At 47.7% G+C, this 15,271-nt stretch overlaps 2 protein-coding genes across 4 annotated transcripts; one reads left to right on the top strand and one right to left on the bottom strand.

The window, feature by feature from the left end:
* Window positions 1-178: 178 nt before the first annotated feature.
* NIT1 (nitrilase 1) lies at window positions 179-3,363 on the bottom strand. Of its 3 annotated transcripts, none has more exons than XM_008700663.2 (7): window positions 3,263-3,363; window positions 2,565-2,663; window positions 2,074-2,328; window positions 1,842-1,945; window positions 1,500-1,633; window positions 1,212-1,337; window positions 179-721 (listed from the first exon to the last, which is right to left on the bottom strand). In XM_008700663.2, coding segments are annotated over exons 1-7 (987 nt in total). In that variant the 5' UTR covers window positions 3,265-3,363; the 3' UTR covers window positions 179-454. The 3 variants fall into 3 exon arrangements, with proteins under 3 accessions (XP_008698885.1, XP_008698886.1, XP_040491873.1); XM_008700664.1 differs by lacking the exon at window positions 3,263-3,363 and adding an exon at window positions 3,051-3,256; XM_040635939.1 differs by lacking the exon at window positions 3,263-3,363 and adding an exon at window positions 3,077-3,215.
* On the top strand, window positions 3,345-15,205 carry PFDN2 (prefoldin subunit 2). Its single transcript, XM_008700665.2, has 4 exons — window positions 3,345-3,489; window positions 13,894-13,982; window positions 14,094-14,217; window positions 14,896-15,205. The coding sequence occupies exons 1-4, from the start codon at window positions 3,415-3,417 to the stop codon at window positions 15,070-15,072; spliced, it is 465 nt and encodes a 154-aa protein (XP_008698887.1). The 5' UTR covers window positions 3,345-3,414; the 3' UTR covers window positions 15,073-15,205.
* The last annotated feature ends 66 nt before the right edge of the window (window positions 15,206-15,271 follow it).

The following is a 15,271-nucleotide window of genomic DNA, read 5'->3' as shown; positions in this document are numbered from 1 at the left end:
TCTACCCCACTCCCGCTCCCACGCTTCGGAGCGTGCGGCTGGGACACGCACTGAGTGTTGCACTTTTATTTGGGTAGGGAGGCATGTCAAATGAGCCAGGAGGCCTAGAGCTGGAGCCTAGTCCAGCTGGTCCACCACCACCTCCCCTTTCAGCTCCCAAAGGAGATATCCGGACACAGACTTTATGATGATTATATTTTTTTCAATGCCAGTGCTGCTCAGCCCTCAGCATAACTTCAGTTTTCATGAAATAAACAGTGACTATATAAAATTCCACCTTTCTGAAACTGAAATCTGAGCTCAGGTGAAAGTTTCTTCTTTCCCAAGAAGCTGAGCCTGTGTTCCATCAGGAGAGTCAAGGTTCTCCAAGTGAGGGGAGCCATACCTGGGTCCTGCCTTCAAGTCACAGCCACACCAGCTCACGGTGGGAGTCTCAACTCCAGAAGTCAAAGTCTTAAGACAGTGGGTGGCCCAGACTGCCATAGAGGTCAGGCCTACGGTGCTGGAACACAGGCAGGTGTTGGCGCAACTGCCGCAGATAATTGAGGTCAATTCGGGCAAGGCAGAGGCCTGGTCCTTCGGGGCAGCGGGCCACCACTGTTCCCCAGGGATCCACCACCATGCTGTGGCCATAGCTCGCTCTCTTCTCGTGGTGGCGTCCACACTGTGCTGCAGCCACTACGTAGCACTGGGTTTCAATGGCACGGGCCCGCAGCAACACCTGGGGACGAGGAGATGTGTGTTCACCTAAGTAGGTAGCATCTAGTGGGAAATTGATAGGTGCTGAACATTACAGGCCAGTCTACTCATTGTGACCATTCTGATAATTGCCTGGGAATGATTTACTGTTAATTATTCTTTAACATAATGAGAGGCAACAATCTAGGGAATGAATTTTCCCACTAGGTGGAGAGGGGAAGAAAACCCTTCAGCTGATAGGGCCAAGGGAGGAGAATGAAGTTAAAAGAAGGCCTGTATGTTTGTGCGTGTGCCTAAAGACTGATTTACTTGAGAGGGGGAGAGAGCACAAGTGGGGGGGCAGAGGGAGAGAGAATTCCAAGCCAACTCTGCGCTGAGCACAAAGCCCAACGCAGGGCTCAATCCCACACCCCCCAGATTGTGACCTGAGCCGAAACCAAGACTCGGGTCCTCAACGGACTGCGCCACCCGGGCGCCCTGAAGGCCCTATGTTTTGAAGAGGGTCCACTTACCTCCCAGTGGGCTGGGCCTGTAACAGATCCAAAAGCTGAAGGGTAGGTAAGTATTTCTGCTCCAGCCTGAGCCAATGCCAGAGACAGTTCAGGAAATCGCATATCGTAGCAGATCGCTAGACCAATCTGGAAGGAAAAACAGCCTAACGCCCCTGTCCTGTTTGTCATAGCATCTAGTCATACCCACCATCTTCCCCACTCTTTAGGGCTTTCCATCCTCTATTACTCAAGGTATGTCTAGTCTCCCTCTTGTTCCTCTTCCCCACCTCATCCCTTCACAACTCCCACCTTGCCTGCTGGTGTGCTGACAGGAGACTCAAGACTGGGCCCAGGATTGGTAGAGTTGCTCTCACGCATAGGCCCCTGTCCTGGAATCTCCACATCACACAGATGGGTCTTCCTGTAAGTGGCCACTACTGACCCTGGAATAAGAGGGAGAAGGAATACTCAGTGCTGGTGCTCTAGAAGCCCAGCTTAGTTCCTCTCCTCCCAGGGAGCTAGCTTATAAGCTATCATCAGCACAAACACAAACTCTTGACTAAGGAAATGGAGTTGAGAAACAATTTTGGAAAATGTTAGTTTAGGAAGAAGAGCCTGGGAAGAGATGGCTAAAGAGTTATGAAGTCTCACCCTTGTTGTTCAGAAGCACATGACAATTGTAGATTTTCTGAGTCTGCTCCCAGTCTTGGCCTCGCTCGTGGAAACCACCCAAGGACAGCCAGAGTCCACATTCCCTGGGGAAAGGAAGGCAGGGGGGAGAAGGCAACACTGACAACTCTTCTCAATGTTCTACCCTCCTATCCAGCAATTCGGGGACACTGCCAACAAAGAAACTACCTTTCCCTCCCCCTTTCCCCAATACCTGGCAAGCTGGGTATATTCTCCCAAAAGGTTCCCACCCAGTGGCTCAGACAGGCGTAGTGTCTCTGCGGGGTCCCTTGCAATGAAGTCAAATGCCTCAGGCAGGAAAGCGAGGCAAGCACCCAGTCTGGCAGCCTCTCGAACAAGCTCAGCGCATGTTTTAAAGTTCTCCTGCTTGTCTGGTGTTGATGTTACCTGGCACACAGCCACCAGCGGCAGTTCCCAGGAAGAAGAGGAGATAGCCATGGCTCTGGGCCTGTGAATGGCACAGGCAGGACTCAGATTTCCCAGCTTGGGGAAATGGATAAGGGTCTCCAATGGGGAGGCAGGAGGGCTGCACAGCCCTTTGATTTCTCCTCTTTGGAGCACCCGCTGATGAAATACTCTGTGGATGATTGGCACCCCAATGTTTCCCACCATCTATTCATTTAACAAACATTTCTTGAGCATCTACTAAGTGCCAGGCACCGAGGACAGAGCAAAACATGTTACCTGGGCTGTGCACAAAGTACTGAGAGTCGAGGTATCCGGAGTCCAGGACACAAAAGAAGGGACAGGAGCTCGTGAGGAGGCCTGATGATGAAGCCCAGCCTGAGGAAGGTGAGAAATCAGGACACCAACCGTTCCCTCAAGCAGTGTATTTCTAGGATTCTCCGACTTCTCTCTTCCTACTGTGAGGCTGAATCAGCCCCCCCCCCCCCCCCGTAAAACCCCTCATGTCTTCAAAACACTCTTTACTGTAAGTAATTATGGGCTACAGGAAGATATCATAAAGTGGGAAGATGTTAGAAAGAGCTTTGCTCGGCACCTGAATACCTCGACTTCCAGTGATCTCATACTAAACTGAAGCCCTTTTCCCCTGCGGAACGTAGCCGCGGTTCAAAGTCATCTCCAAGAAACTTCCTTGCTTTGCCCAGCCTCTCTTCTTGACTGTACACCTGCACAGCTTTGCTGCTCAAAACATACTTCCCCCCTTACCCCAAAATCTCTGACGGGAAGTTCACCTGCCCTCGTTCCTCACCACCCCGTGGGGGGCAGAGGGCACTGGCACCCAGACAGATCCCGCCCGCGCCCCACTCTCCGGTTAACCCGTCCTTTCCGCTTCTCCCAGAGGCAGTGTCTCTGTTGCACAAGTTAAAGCACCGCAGGTGGAGTTCACTGCGGCCGACGCGATAGGAAGTAGGTCCTACATGAAGATACAGCCAAAACCATCCGCAGGATCCGAACCGAAAGAGCGGCCTGGAAGCAGAGACTCCGGGGCGAGTGGGCGGTAACTTCCAGGCCGGATGTGACGCACGGCGGGGCGGAGCTGCGCACGCCGGAAGCCCAGCAGGCGGCGAAGATGGCGGAGAGCAGCGGTCGTGCCGGCAAGAGCAGCGGCAGCGGCGCGGGGAAAGGGGCGGTGTCGGCAGAGCAGGTGAGGAGCGGAGAACACGAGGGAGGGCAACCGGGCCGGGTCCCGAGTCGGTGAGAGGAGAGGGTGGAGCTTGTGGCTGGTGCAGGCCTCCCTCCGGTCCCACCTTTGCGAGGCCGCCCAGAGAGGGGAGGGTCCTTGGAGAATCTGGCCGAGCCCCCGGGGAGAGAGCGGGAGGGTTGGTAGGTGAAGGCCACGCCTCCCTTGGGGTGTTGGGTGAGCCAGCAGGAGGCCAGAGCCCCGAACTGCGGGATGTGGGAGGATGCACAGCTGTGAGGGGAGATAGGTCGTCTCTTTCCCCACTTCTCCGCACCCTCAAACAGGATAGGCTGGGCTAAGCAGCTCGTAACGAATCCCGGGGGATAGTCAACGGGCTGGTTGTGTGGTCTGTTACGTGACCCTGAAACCACGTTGACAATCGCCCTCACTCTGCAGAGCCACGTGACTCACGTACTTGAACAGTCTAGTGTTCATACTATTTTGACTCGCAAGTCATTATTAGATTGAATTTCTTTAGCGACCAGAAACCCTTTTCTGACTCGCGTTTGCATTTCCCCCAGTGTCTAGCATCGGGAGACGTTCGATAAATAACTCAGAAAGCCTTTTGTGGCATGGGAGCCATGGTTTGCTAATGGTGGGGCTAGTGTTTTAATAGAGGTGGGAAGAAATCTGCATAACAGAAAGGAAAACATAACAGCTGTTTTAATTACAGGTTCACTTATCAGTTATTTGTTGAACAGTTACTACAGGCAAAGGTATCTGCATAAAGATTTTTCACATTGCCCTATTCAGTCAAAGAGCTCATAGTAAAATAAGATCTACAAAATGCTAACATGAGGCGTAGGATGAATGTCTTAACAGGTATAAAGTGCTGTGGGATTTTGCAGAGGCGGTAAAGGACAGTTTCTGACCAAAGTGGTGGTGGGGGGGTTGTGGTGGAAGGGAAGGGAGAAGGGACCTAACACTTATTGAGGCTCTACCATGTGCTAGGCCCTCTGCTTGATACAGGGAGATGGATACATGAAATAGACCTCGTTTTAAAGATCGCTCACAGACTCATTTGAGAAAAGATCAAACAGTAAAGATGTACAATATTCCACACAGGCCCCTCTTTATGGTAGCTAGAGGAGGGACCCTCTGACTAAGCAGGAGGTTATGGGATTTGAGGAGTGGGTGGGAAAGGGGAGCTGTGGTATAGTGGGGTGGCTAAGAGCCTAAGAATTGCTTTGGGGTTTGGCAGATTGTGTTTTTATTATGTGTAGATGACCTCCCATGAGTTGCTTCTCTCACCTTGCCCTCCTGTAAAAATATAATGGTGCATATCTCATCACTATTTTGATTATTAGACAAGAAATAGACGCAGAGTGTTTTTGCGCAGTGACTGGAACGTAGTATGTTTGTTTGTTTTTCTGGAAGAGATAATCCTTCAGTTCTAAAGGATGAGAGAAGTTAGTGAAGCAAAGAAGGAAGTGGAGAATTTCCTACCTAGAGGGACTCATATGCTTAAAAAGCACTGAGGCATGAACCTGTCTGGCATGTTTAGGGCGCAGGTAGACTTAAAGTATGGGATGGAATGCAAGCCTTCAATGTGAAGAAAAAAGGATAGGAATCCAGGATGTTCTCAGATTTCTGTCTTTGATGGATGCTGGTGTCATAGGGAATGTAGGAAGATAGGAAATGTCTGGGGGGTGGGGAATAAGTTTATTTTGGGGTTTTGAGTTTGGGTTTCTTGTAAGACATTCAAGAAGAGACATTTTAGTAGTCAGTTTAACTTATAAATCTTGAGTTACAGAAATCTGAGTCAGAGATACAGATTAGAGAATTATAAGCTTATGGATGGTAGACGAAGTCATGGTTATAGGTGAAATCATCTAGGGTTTGTACAGAAAGTGAAAAAAGAAGCAGAAGAAGGGTGGAACCAATATTTAAGGGGTTTGGAGAAAGAGAAGAAGCCCTCAAACTGAGCAGCTGTGATAATTGAGTTCTGAGGCTGTTCTTGCTTAACATTGTGTGGCCTTTGTGTTCCAGAGAGAACACCGGGTAAAAAATATAAGATTTATTGGGGTGCCTGGCTGGATCAGTAGGTAGAGCATGTGATTCTTGATCTTAGGGTTGCGAGTTCAAGCCCCATGTTGGGCCTGGAGCTTACATTAAAAAATATATATATATGATCTATCACTCCTGCAAATGTGATCTACATATGTCCCTTATAAACAAGATGGAAGGAAGTAACACATTTATTAGGCATTTTACTTGTTTTGTCTTCTGTTATTTAATTAGTGCTATTTGGAGTAAGTTATATTGTCCTCCCTTTAAAGGTAAGAATATTTGAGTTTCAGAGACGTTAGTTAACTTACCCAAAGTCAGTAACTGGAAGAGCAGGGCTTTCAGTTGAGTGAATGATTTGAGAATCAGACAGACATATTTTTCCATTTATACACGATCATATTAGAGATATTTGAGCTGAGCCTGAAGGGTTGAATAGATTTGAACAGGTGGTAATGGAAATAGAATATAGGGAATAGGATAAGAAGAGGAGAGCTAGGGAAAGCACAGGCTGACATGAAGTGCAGTGACTGGTTAGTTTAGCTAAATCATGAGGTATAAGAAAGATGAGTCTTTGCATGGCAAAGAATTCGGAACTTTTTAATGTAAGCAGTGAGGGAGTCACAGAAGGATGTATGGTATACTAATGTTGTTTTTCTGTTACATAAAACAAGACGTGTTCATTGTGGAAATGTAGAAAACACAGGAAAAAGTACAAAGTAAGAAGTAAATTGCCCGTGATCCTAGTATCCAAAGATAACTACTATTACCATTTTGGAATATATCCTTTGATACACTCCGAAGGAGGTTTCTCCCTCCCCCTTTATGATTTTGTATGTTGTGTGGAGGAAAAGGGAGGACATGTCTTCTTTACATATTTATATACTTTATAATATTAGTATTACACAGTGTATATCATTTTGTAATCTGTGTTCTTTTTTTAAAAAAGATTTTATTTGAGAGAGAAAGAGCGTGAGACAGAGAGAACATGAACAGGGGGAAAGGGCAGAGGGAGAGGAGCCTAATGCGGGACTCTGGGATCATGACTTAAGCCAAGGGCAGACGCTTAACCGACTCAGGCACCCAGGTGTCCCTGTAATCTGTGTTTTAAGTCTAATATATCATGAACATTTTTCTGTGTCATCCAAGTGTTAGGAAAATTCGGTTATCAGCAGTGTATAGGATGAATTTGGAGAGTCCCAAAATAGGGAGGTTATTTAGAAGACTACACGAATAGTGCAGACTCCATAGGTAATGAAGGCTTGCACTAGGGTGATGTCAGTGAGCCTTAGAAAAATTGCTGAAGTAGGTGCAACAAGTTTGGCAGTTGTTGGGATGAGGGTGTGTTCAAAGATGAAACCAGGGTTTCCTACCCGGAGGGTAGAGTGGTGTCATTAACAGAAATAGGGGAGACAGGGGCGCCTGGGTGGCTCAGTTGGTTAAGTGGCTGCCTTCGGCTCAGGCTGTGATCCCTGGGGTCCTGAGATCAAGTCCCGCATCGGGCTCCCTGCTCCACAGGGAGCCTGCTTCTGCCTCTGCCTCTCTCTGTCTCTCTTGAATGAATAAATAAAATCTTTCCAAAAAAGAAGAAATAGGGGAGACAAGAAAAGGAGCAGTTTAAAACAGGGTAAAAGATGATGAGTTCAGCTTCAAATGACCGGAGTTTAAGGTATCCGTAGGACATTTAAGTGAAAATGTTCTGTACCAATAGCTACTATTTATTGACAATCTGTTGTATACTGGATATTGTCCTAAGTCCTTGAGGTAACTAATTGATCTTCACAACATCCTAGGAGACAGATATTATCTTTGTTATTGGTGAAGAAACAGATTCAGGAAAGAGGTAACTTGCCCATGGTTAGACTGTGAAGCCGTTTCTGACCGACTTCAGAGCTCTTTCCTCTAACTTGGAAGTATGGGTCTAGAATTTGAGAAGGCCTGGGTTTGCAGGCAGTAGAGTAAAGGCAATTGTTGAAGCCATTGAAGTAGCTAAGATACCAGTTGAAATAGTCTAGGTAATAAAGGGAGAAGTACAATGAAAAGAATCTTAGATCCTGTCTCCATTATGGGGATGAGAGGAAAAACTTCAGAAAGAGGAAAGGAGTGTTAAGAGAGGTAGGAGAACCAATGAACCAAAGGGTCCTGGAAGCTAAAAGAGAGAGGAACTTTCCTTGTATTGGGCATTGGACATGTTCCCTCAGTTTAGTTCTCATTGTTACCCTGAGGCAGTGGTTCTCATCCTGCTGTGATTTCACCCCTGGAGAAATTTGGCAATGCCTGGAGACATTTCTGGTTGTCACCAGTAGGAGCTGCTACTGGCTTTTAGTGGGTAGAAGCAGAGACATTGCTAAATCTACAATGCACCCGACAGCCCCCCAAAAGAAAGTATTTTCCTGCCCAAAATATCAATAGTGCTGATGTTTAGAAACCCTGCTGTATGGGGGCGCCTGGGTGGCACAGCGGTTAGGCGTCTGCCTTCGGCTCAGGGCGTGATCCTGGCATTATGGGATCGAGCCCCACATCAGGCTCTTCCACTATGGGCCTGCTTCTTCCTCTCCCACTCCCCCTGCTTGTGTTCCCTCTCTCGCTGGCTGTCTCTATCTCTGTCGAATAAATAAATAAAATCTTAAAAAAAAAAAAGAAACCCTGCTGTATGATATATGAACTCCATTTTATAAATGAGGAAACCAAGCGAACAGTTACGTAACTCGGTCATATAGCAAGTGAAGAGTGAAACTAGGCTGTGAACCCACGTCAGACTCAGAAGTTTGGGCTCTTCCCACCCTACCATGTTGCTGCTTAAAGGAAGAGAGTTTCAAGAAGCAGAGTGAAAATTGAGAAAAGATGGTTGAATTCGGTAACAGTTACATCGGGAGGCCATTCATGATCTTTGAGAGGATAGTTTAATAAGTAGTAGTAGTTGAATAGCTAGTATAGAGAGAAGACGATTTTAAGTGGGTTGGGAGTGAATGGGAGGTGAGGAAGTAGAGGCAGTGAGTGCAGACTCGTCCTAAAAAAGGAAAATGAAGAGAAGGGCTGAGAACTGTTATTTGTTGGAGTAGTAAGGTCAAGGACGTTTTCTTTTGTCTTTTTTTTTAAGAAAAGATTTTATTTATTAGAGCCCGTGAGCACACACAAGCAGGAGGGAGGAGCGGAGGGAGAGGGACAAGCAGACTCCCCACTGAGCAGGGAGCCCGATGACGTGGGGCTTGATCCCAGGACCCCGAGATCATGACCCGAGCCAAAGGGAGACTCTTAACCGACTGAGCCCCCCAGGTGCCCCTGGTCAAAGACATTTTCTTGATAGTTGAGTATGTTTGTCAGGAAAGGGGGCGCTGAACTGAAAGGAAGGTATTTAGTGAGTGACACCCCAGAAAATGCTTTTCCAGATGCATCCAATCATAATTCTTAACTGTTGTTCTGTTCTTCACTGAACCCAATAAGAGTAAACATCATGTAGGTAAGAAGACCAAAGGACATTTTGGAGGTAAAGGTAATGATTGCAGATTTTTCCTGAAGTTATCAACACTATATGGTATTAACTAAATTTAAAAAAAAAGAAAGAAAGGAGGAGGAAGGAAGGAAACAGAAAAATAAATCATACAGAAATAGTTTGACTTTTTTTAAAAAAAAGATTTTATTGATTTATTTGAGTGAGAGAGAGAAAGCATGAGCAGGGGGAGCAGCAAAGGGAGGGAAAAGCAGACTCCCTACTGAGCACAGAGCCTGATGGGTCCTGAGTATCATGACCTGAGCCGAAGTCAACCACTTAACCAACTGAGCCACCCAGGCACCCCTGACTTTCTTTTTTTTTTTTTTTCTTTTAACGATTTTATTTTTTAAATAATCTCTACACCCAGTGTGGGACTGGAACTCACAGCCCTGAGATCAAGAGTCGCACACTCTTTGACTGAGCCAGCCAGGCGTCGCCCCCTAGTTTGACCTTGATGAGAGGTGATATAGGACAAACCAGTAATAATACATCAGTAGAAAATGGATTCTTAGAGTTCAAGAAACCTGGGTAGATGGACCAGTTTGCTGTTATTCTCTCTCTCTCTCTCTCTCTCTCTCACACACACACACACCCCATACCCCACCAGCCTTGGTCTACTGATGTATGAAGTGAAGGTACATGTCTTATAATGTGTTTTTGTTTGTTTTAGAATTAAATGAGATAAAGAGTAGCAGAGTGCCTGGCACGTAGCGGTGTTCTTTTACTACAGACTGTGGGAGGAACGTGCAGTAATGTAGGACTGTGGAAAAAACAGGTATTTTAAAAGAGGTTGCATTTGCCATATTTAAAATTTCAAAGAAGGTAACAATAAAGATTAGAAAGCAGGCTGCGTGGTTGAAAATTAGGAACGCAATAAAATTGGAAAAATTTTCTGTCAGAAAAAATTTAAGGAGGGCGCCTGGGTGGCTCAGTCGGTTAAGCGTCTGCCTTTGGTTCAAGTCATGATCCCAGGGTCCTGGGATGGAGCCCTGTGTCGTGTAGGGCTCCCTGCTCAGCGGGGAGTCTGCTTCTCCCTCTCCCTTTGCCCCTCCCCCTCCACCTGTGCTCAGTCTCTTGCTTTCTCTCTCCCAAATAAATAAATAAAACCTTTAAAAAAATTAAGGAATTGATATGCTTTATTTTATTTTTTTTTAAAAAGATTTTGTTTATTTATTTGACAGCATAGAAGGGGGAGAGGGAAAAGCAGGCTCCCCACCGAACAGGGAGCTCGATGTGGGGATCGATGCAGGGCTAGATGCAGGGCTTGATCCTGGGACCCTGGGATCACAAACTGAGCCAAAGGCAGACGTTTAACCATCTGAGTCATGCAGGTGCCCCGATATGCTTAATTTTATTATTTTTTTAGAGAGAGAGAGATGGTGCCACATACACTCGAGGGATGGGGAGAGGGAGAGAGAATCCTAAGCAGGCTCCACACTGAGCACAGTCTGACGTGGGGCTCCATCTTACGACCCTGAGACCGTGACCTGACCCAGAATCAAGAGTCGGACACTTAACTGACTGGACCACCCAGACATGATACGCATTTATATGTGAGCACATAGAAGGAGTTAACATATGGAATGTGTTAACTAATTTTATTTTGGTAATCATTTCACATATGTACATGTATTAAATCATAATGTTGTATACCTTAAACTTACACAGTGTCATGTGTCAATTATATCTCAGTAAAGCTGGGGGGGGAAGAAGAAAGCCATGTCCTGTATAAAATTGTTTGTATGTGCCAATTATGAGAATGTAAGGAGCTCTATATAGTTACTAGGATTGAATTTACTTTTTTTTTTTTTTTTTTAAGATTTTATTTATTTATTTGACAGAGATAGAGACAGCCAGCGAGAGAGGGAACACAAGCAGGGGGAGTGCGAGAGGAAGAAGCAGGCTCCTAGCGGAGGAGCCTGATGTGGGGCTCGATCCCAGAACGCTGGGATCACGCCCTGAGCTGAAGGCAGACGCTTAACCGCTGTGCCACCCAGGCGCCCCGGATTGAATTTACTTTTGAACAGGATAAACAGCTGGTATTATAATTTAATTGGATTCTTTTTCAGTAGGGATGTTTACATGGAAGACGATGATTTTAGTAGGGCTGAGAGAATCAACACTGGCCTGGCCATCCGTGCTCATACCAGACAACTTTAGGAGAGCAGGGAATAAGGGAAAGAGAAGGAAATTTAGTTCTAGCCACAGGGGAGAAGACCATTAGAAAAGTTGTATTTTAACTGGAAGAATGGGGGAATAAATCACGCCTTTCTGTCTTCACTATGTAGCAGACCCCAGAGGTGGCAGGTTAATATCAGTTTATTTTGCATCTAACTTCCGGTTAGGTTACAGTTCGCTGCTAAGAGATTTCATTTCCTTTAAGCGCACCAGTGGCTGAAATTTTCCATAACTGTGGATAACTCATACATTTAAATAGATTTATTCTAGTTTGACTTTTGATTACAAGTTCATAAACTGGACCAGGAGGAAATAGGGGTTGTTAATTAGCAAGAATGTTTGAAGAAAAATTGGAATGAAAAAAAAATATCTTTTTTGCCTTTAGTTGTGTTAAATTCGTGGTCGAAAAGGAGAGTCTTACTAATTACTAAGGAAAAGAAGCTCAGGCCTCTCTTAAGCTGATTTCATTGGCGTATCTAACAACATACATCCAGAAGAGTTAGTTAGTTTAGGTGCTAGGAGAGCATCTAGAATCTGGTTCAGTTGCGGCATTTTCTTGGGTGAAATTATTTTGGTCTGTAACACTGACAATGGAGGAAAAGCGAACTGTAAAGGAAATAGTTTGGTATAGGCAGTGGAGGCAAAGGAAGATTGGCTTATAGACAGGTTAGATTTTCAAGGCATCTGTTGGAACGAGTGGATGGAGTGGACGGAGTTGGAAGGGTGGGGGCCGGGCGAAGGCAGCGCGCCGCTCGAGGGGCAGATCCTAGTCAGACCTGTTCCCTGGCTCTTTGAGCAGTAGAGGGATGTAGGGGTGGCACAGGTCAGCCCTTAGGATCTTACTAGCTGTAGATGAGCCTTGCAGAGAGAGCTAGAGATAAAAGAGCCTAGTAAAGATGAGGTGGTTGGTCATTAGTGGCAGTGAGACTGGACATGATGTGAATGGAGTGAGAGATTCGGCAGCAGTTTGAGTGGGTGGGCTCACCGCTTGGGGCCGAACAGGAGGGGCCGGAGTGGGGGCCACTGTGGGTTTGGAGAGAAGGCCGTGATAGTAGTTAACGTACTTCACTGCTTGCAAAGTCCTTTCGTACTAACTGGTTCACATGATACAACAGCTCGACAGAGTAGGTGCTGTGTGCGTTTCGCAGGTGAGGGGCCAAGGCTCAAAGACAGGAGCCCCGTGGTTCTCAGTTCTGGCTGCACAGTAGAATTATGTGGGAGAGCTTTTAAAGATACTGAGGCGTGGGGCATCTGGGTGGCTGAGGGTTAAGTGTCCCACTTGTCTCACTTTTGATTTCGGCTCAGGTCGTGATCTCTGGGTGCTGAGACCGAGCCCCAGGCTCCGGGCTCAGTGCCAGTCTGCTTGGGATTCTCTCTTCCTCTGCCCCTCCCCCGCGCGCATTCGCGTTCTCTTTCTCTAAAAATAAATAAATAAAATCTTTAAAAAAAGAAAGAAATACTGAGGCCTGGGCCTCACCCAGTGATTGTGCAATTGTTCTGAGGCGCCACTATTCACGCTCCCCTAGGGATTCTGATGTGTAGCCAGGGTTGGGAACCATACGGTTAAATGTCCGAGGCCATGGAGCCCGTATGTGGCAGAGACAAAACCTGAAACCTGGTCTTTTGTCTCCAGGCCCCAGGTTTTCCTTTTTTTTTTTTCCTCCCACCCCACCTACCCCCACAGTTTTCTTTCCTCATTACATTCTCTACCTTTCATCTGATGTTTCTCTCCAAACCCAGTCCTCAGAGCCCTGTGCTGGAGGTCCCGGTGGTGGCAATGGCAGGACCCAGTCTGGTTTTCACACCGTTTTAATTCCTGCTCCATTTCTGGGGAACAGGGAGCTGGTGGTAATCATTCCTCTGGGCCTTTACATATGTTACTTCTTACGCCTGTCTTGCACCCCTTCCTCCCCCAGTTTCTCGTCCTTCAGGCTTCGTGAAGGCAGTGTGTCTCCGCAAGCCTGTGTTAGTTAGGGTTTCTAGGCTACGGAAACGGACTCTGGCCAACTTTGTTTTGTTTCTTTTTAAGTAGTGTTTTGGAAGGATAGTGGATAGAGAGTTGAACACAACGAAAAGAAAGGTTCAAAAACTGGGTCACACCAAGTTCAAGAACTAGGGCAGCTTTGGGGGTTTCAGGAAGAGGGACGGAGGATCTTCTCTGCAGGACAGCTCGTCGTCTTCGCTCCCGCTGTCTTCTGTCCCTGCTTGTCTCTCCCCCAAAATCAGTTCCTGTACAGAGACTCTGGTATAGAACAGGTTACTGCCCCCCTGGTCAGGGAGCATGGGTCCTGCGAATAGTAGCCCCACAGGCACCCCTCCGAGCTCAGGAAGGGCAGTTCCCCTGTGGCGGCAATGCTGGGCAGACCCGAGCGAGTTACTCACTACAAAGCCTTGGCCGGCAGCTTTCTCTCCCTGCAAGTCTGAGCTCGGGTGCGGGCGCTCGGAGCCCTCTGCCCGCCCTGTAGTCCACACGCCTGTCCCTCAGCACGCGGAGGCGGCAGGAGGGAGGGCAGCGTTCCCACACACAGTAGGCTCTCCGTAAGTGCAGTGAATGGCATTCCAGACTAAAGGTGGAAATCACAAACTTGGAGTCTACTCCTTTTCCAAGAGCTGGCCCTCCCGTGTTGTTTCTGGAGCCTCTGCCTTGCCCACCGCCTCCTCTCGCACTTGACTGTTTCTCGTCTCCTAAGGTTATTGCTGGCTTCAACCGCCTTCGGCAGGAGCAGCGGGGCCTGGCATCCAAAGCAGCTGAGCTGGAGATGGAGTTGAATGAGCACAGGTGAGGAGGTTGGGGAGCAGCAAACGGTGGGGGTTGGCCAGGCCGTTTTGTGCAGGACGGGTGCGGTGGGGTGGGGCCGAACCCTCAGCTCCGCCTGTCGTCCTGCCGCAGCCTCGTGATCGACACCCTGAAGGAGGTCGATGAGGCCCGCAAGTGCTACCGCATGGTTGGAGGCGTGCTGGTGGAGCGGACGGTCAAAGAGGTGCTGCCTGCCCTGGAGAACAACAAGGAGCAGGTGAGCAGGAATGCCCGAGAAGCGCTGGGCAGCCAAGGGGTGCGGGAGGGGAGCCGACATGTCGGGGACGTGGTGTAGGCAAGTGGGTAGGAACCCATGTTGAAGACAGCATAAAAAGCCTGTTAGCCTGTGCTGCTTATGCTAAGTCTAGACTCAGGCAGGAGTCGTTGCGGGCTGTCAGGCCTTTTCCCTGCGCTCTGTGACCTGGCTGATCTGGGGGAGAGGCGGTGGGGAGAGCTGTGTTTCTCACAGTGTAGTCCATGGATCCCTGCATCCGGGTTACCCGGAGGACTGATTTAAAAAGCAGTTTCCTGGACCCAGGAGGTGGGGCCTGTGAGTGGCTTTTTTTTTTTTTTTTAAAGTAATTTCGGCGCCCAGCGTGGGGCTTGAACCCACAACCCCGAGATCAAGAGTCGCATGCTCTACCAGCTGAGCTGGCCAGGCACCCTGTGGAGTAGCATTTTAGAAACAAACAGCCCACGCGTGGTTCTTATGTGCATTAAAGTTTCTAAATCACTGTGCTTGAGAAAGGCATACTCTTAGTGTCCGGGCTCTCATATCAGTACTTGGTGAGGCTGGAGGTGCCATCCCTCCGTCACCTCCCCCAGTCAGAGTCCATACCAGGCAGGGGAAGGGAGTCCTGAAATCCTCATCTAATCCCTGTCTCTTGCCCTCCAGATACAGAAGATCATTGAGACACTCACACAGCAGCTTCAGGCAAAGGGAAGAGAATTAAATGAATTCCGGGAAAAGCACAACATTCGCCTCATGGGGGAAGATGAGAAGCCAGCAGCCAAGGAGAACTCGGAAGGGGCTGGGGCTAAGTCCAGCTCAGCCGGAGTGTTGGTCTCCTAGGGATCAAGGCCTTTGCATTTTTTTTTCTACCCTGACTCCCACTTCTTCTAATTTCTCTTTATTGTTATTATTATTATTTTCTCTGCTCTTGTAATATTTTTTTGTTAATTAAATGTTTTGGTCAGAATGCTTAGCTCTAGCCTGAAGCTTTCTTCCAGTATTAGGGGTGGGATCTGCATGAGGCGTGGAAAGCCTATGA

The sequence above is a fragment of the Ursus maritimus genome, unplaced genomic scaffold, assembly GCF_017311325.1.
Source record: "Ursus maritimus isolate PB19 unplaced genomic scaffold, ASM1731132v1 scaffold_2, whole genome shotgun sequence".
NCBI lineage: Eukaryota > Metazoa > Chordata > Mammalia > Carnivora > Ursidae > Ursus > Ursus maritimus.
This window is presented reverse-complemented; position numbering and strand designations above follow the sequence as displayed.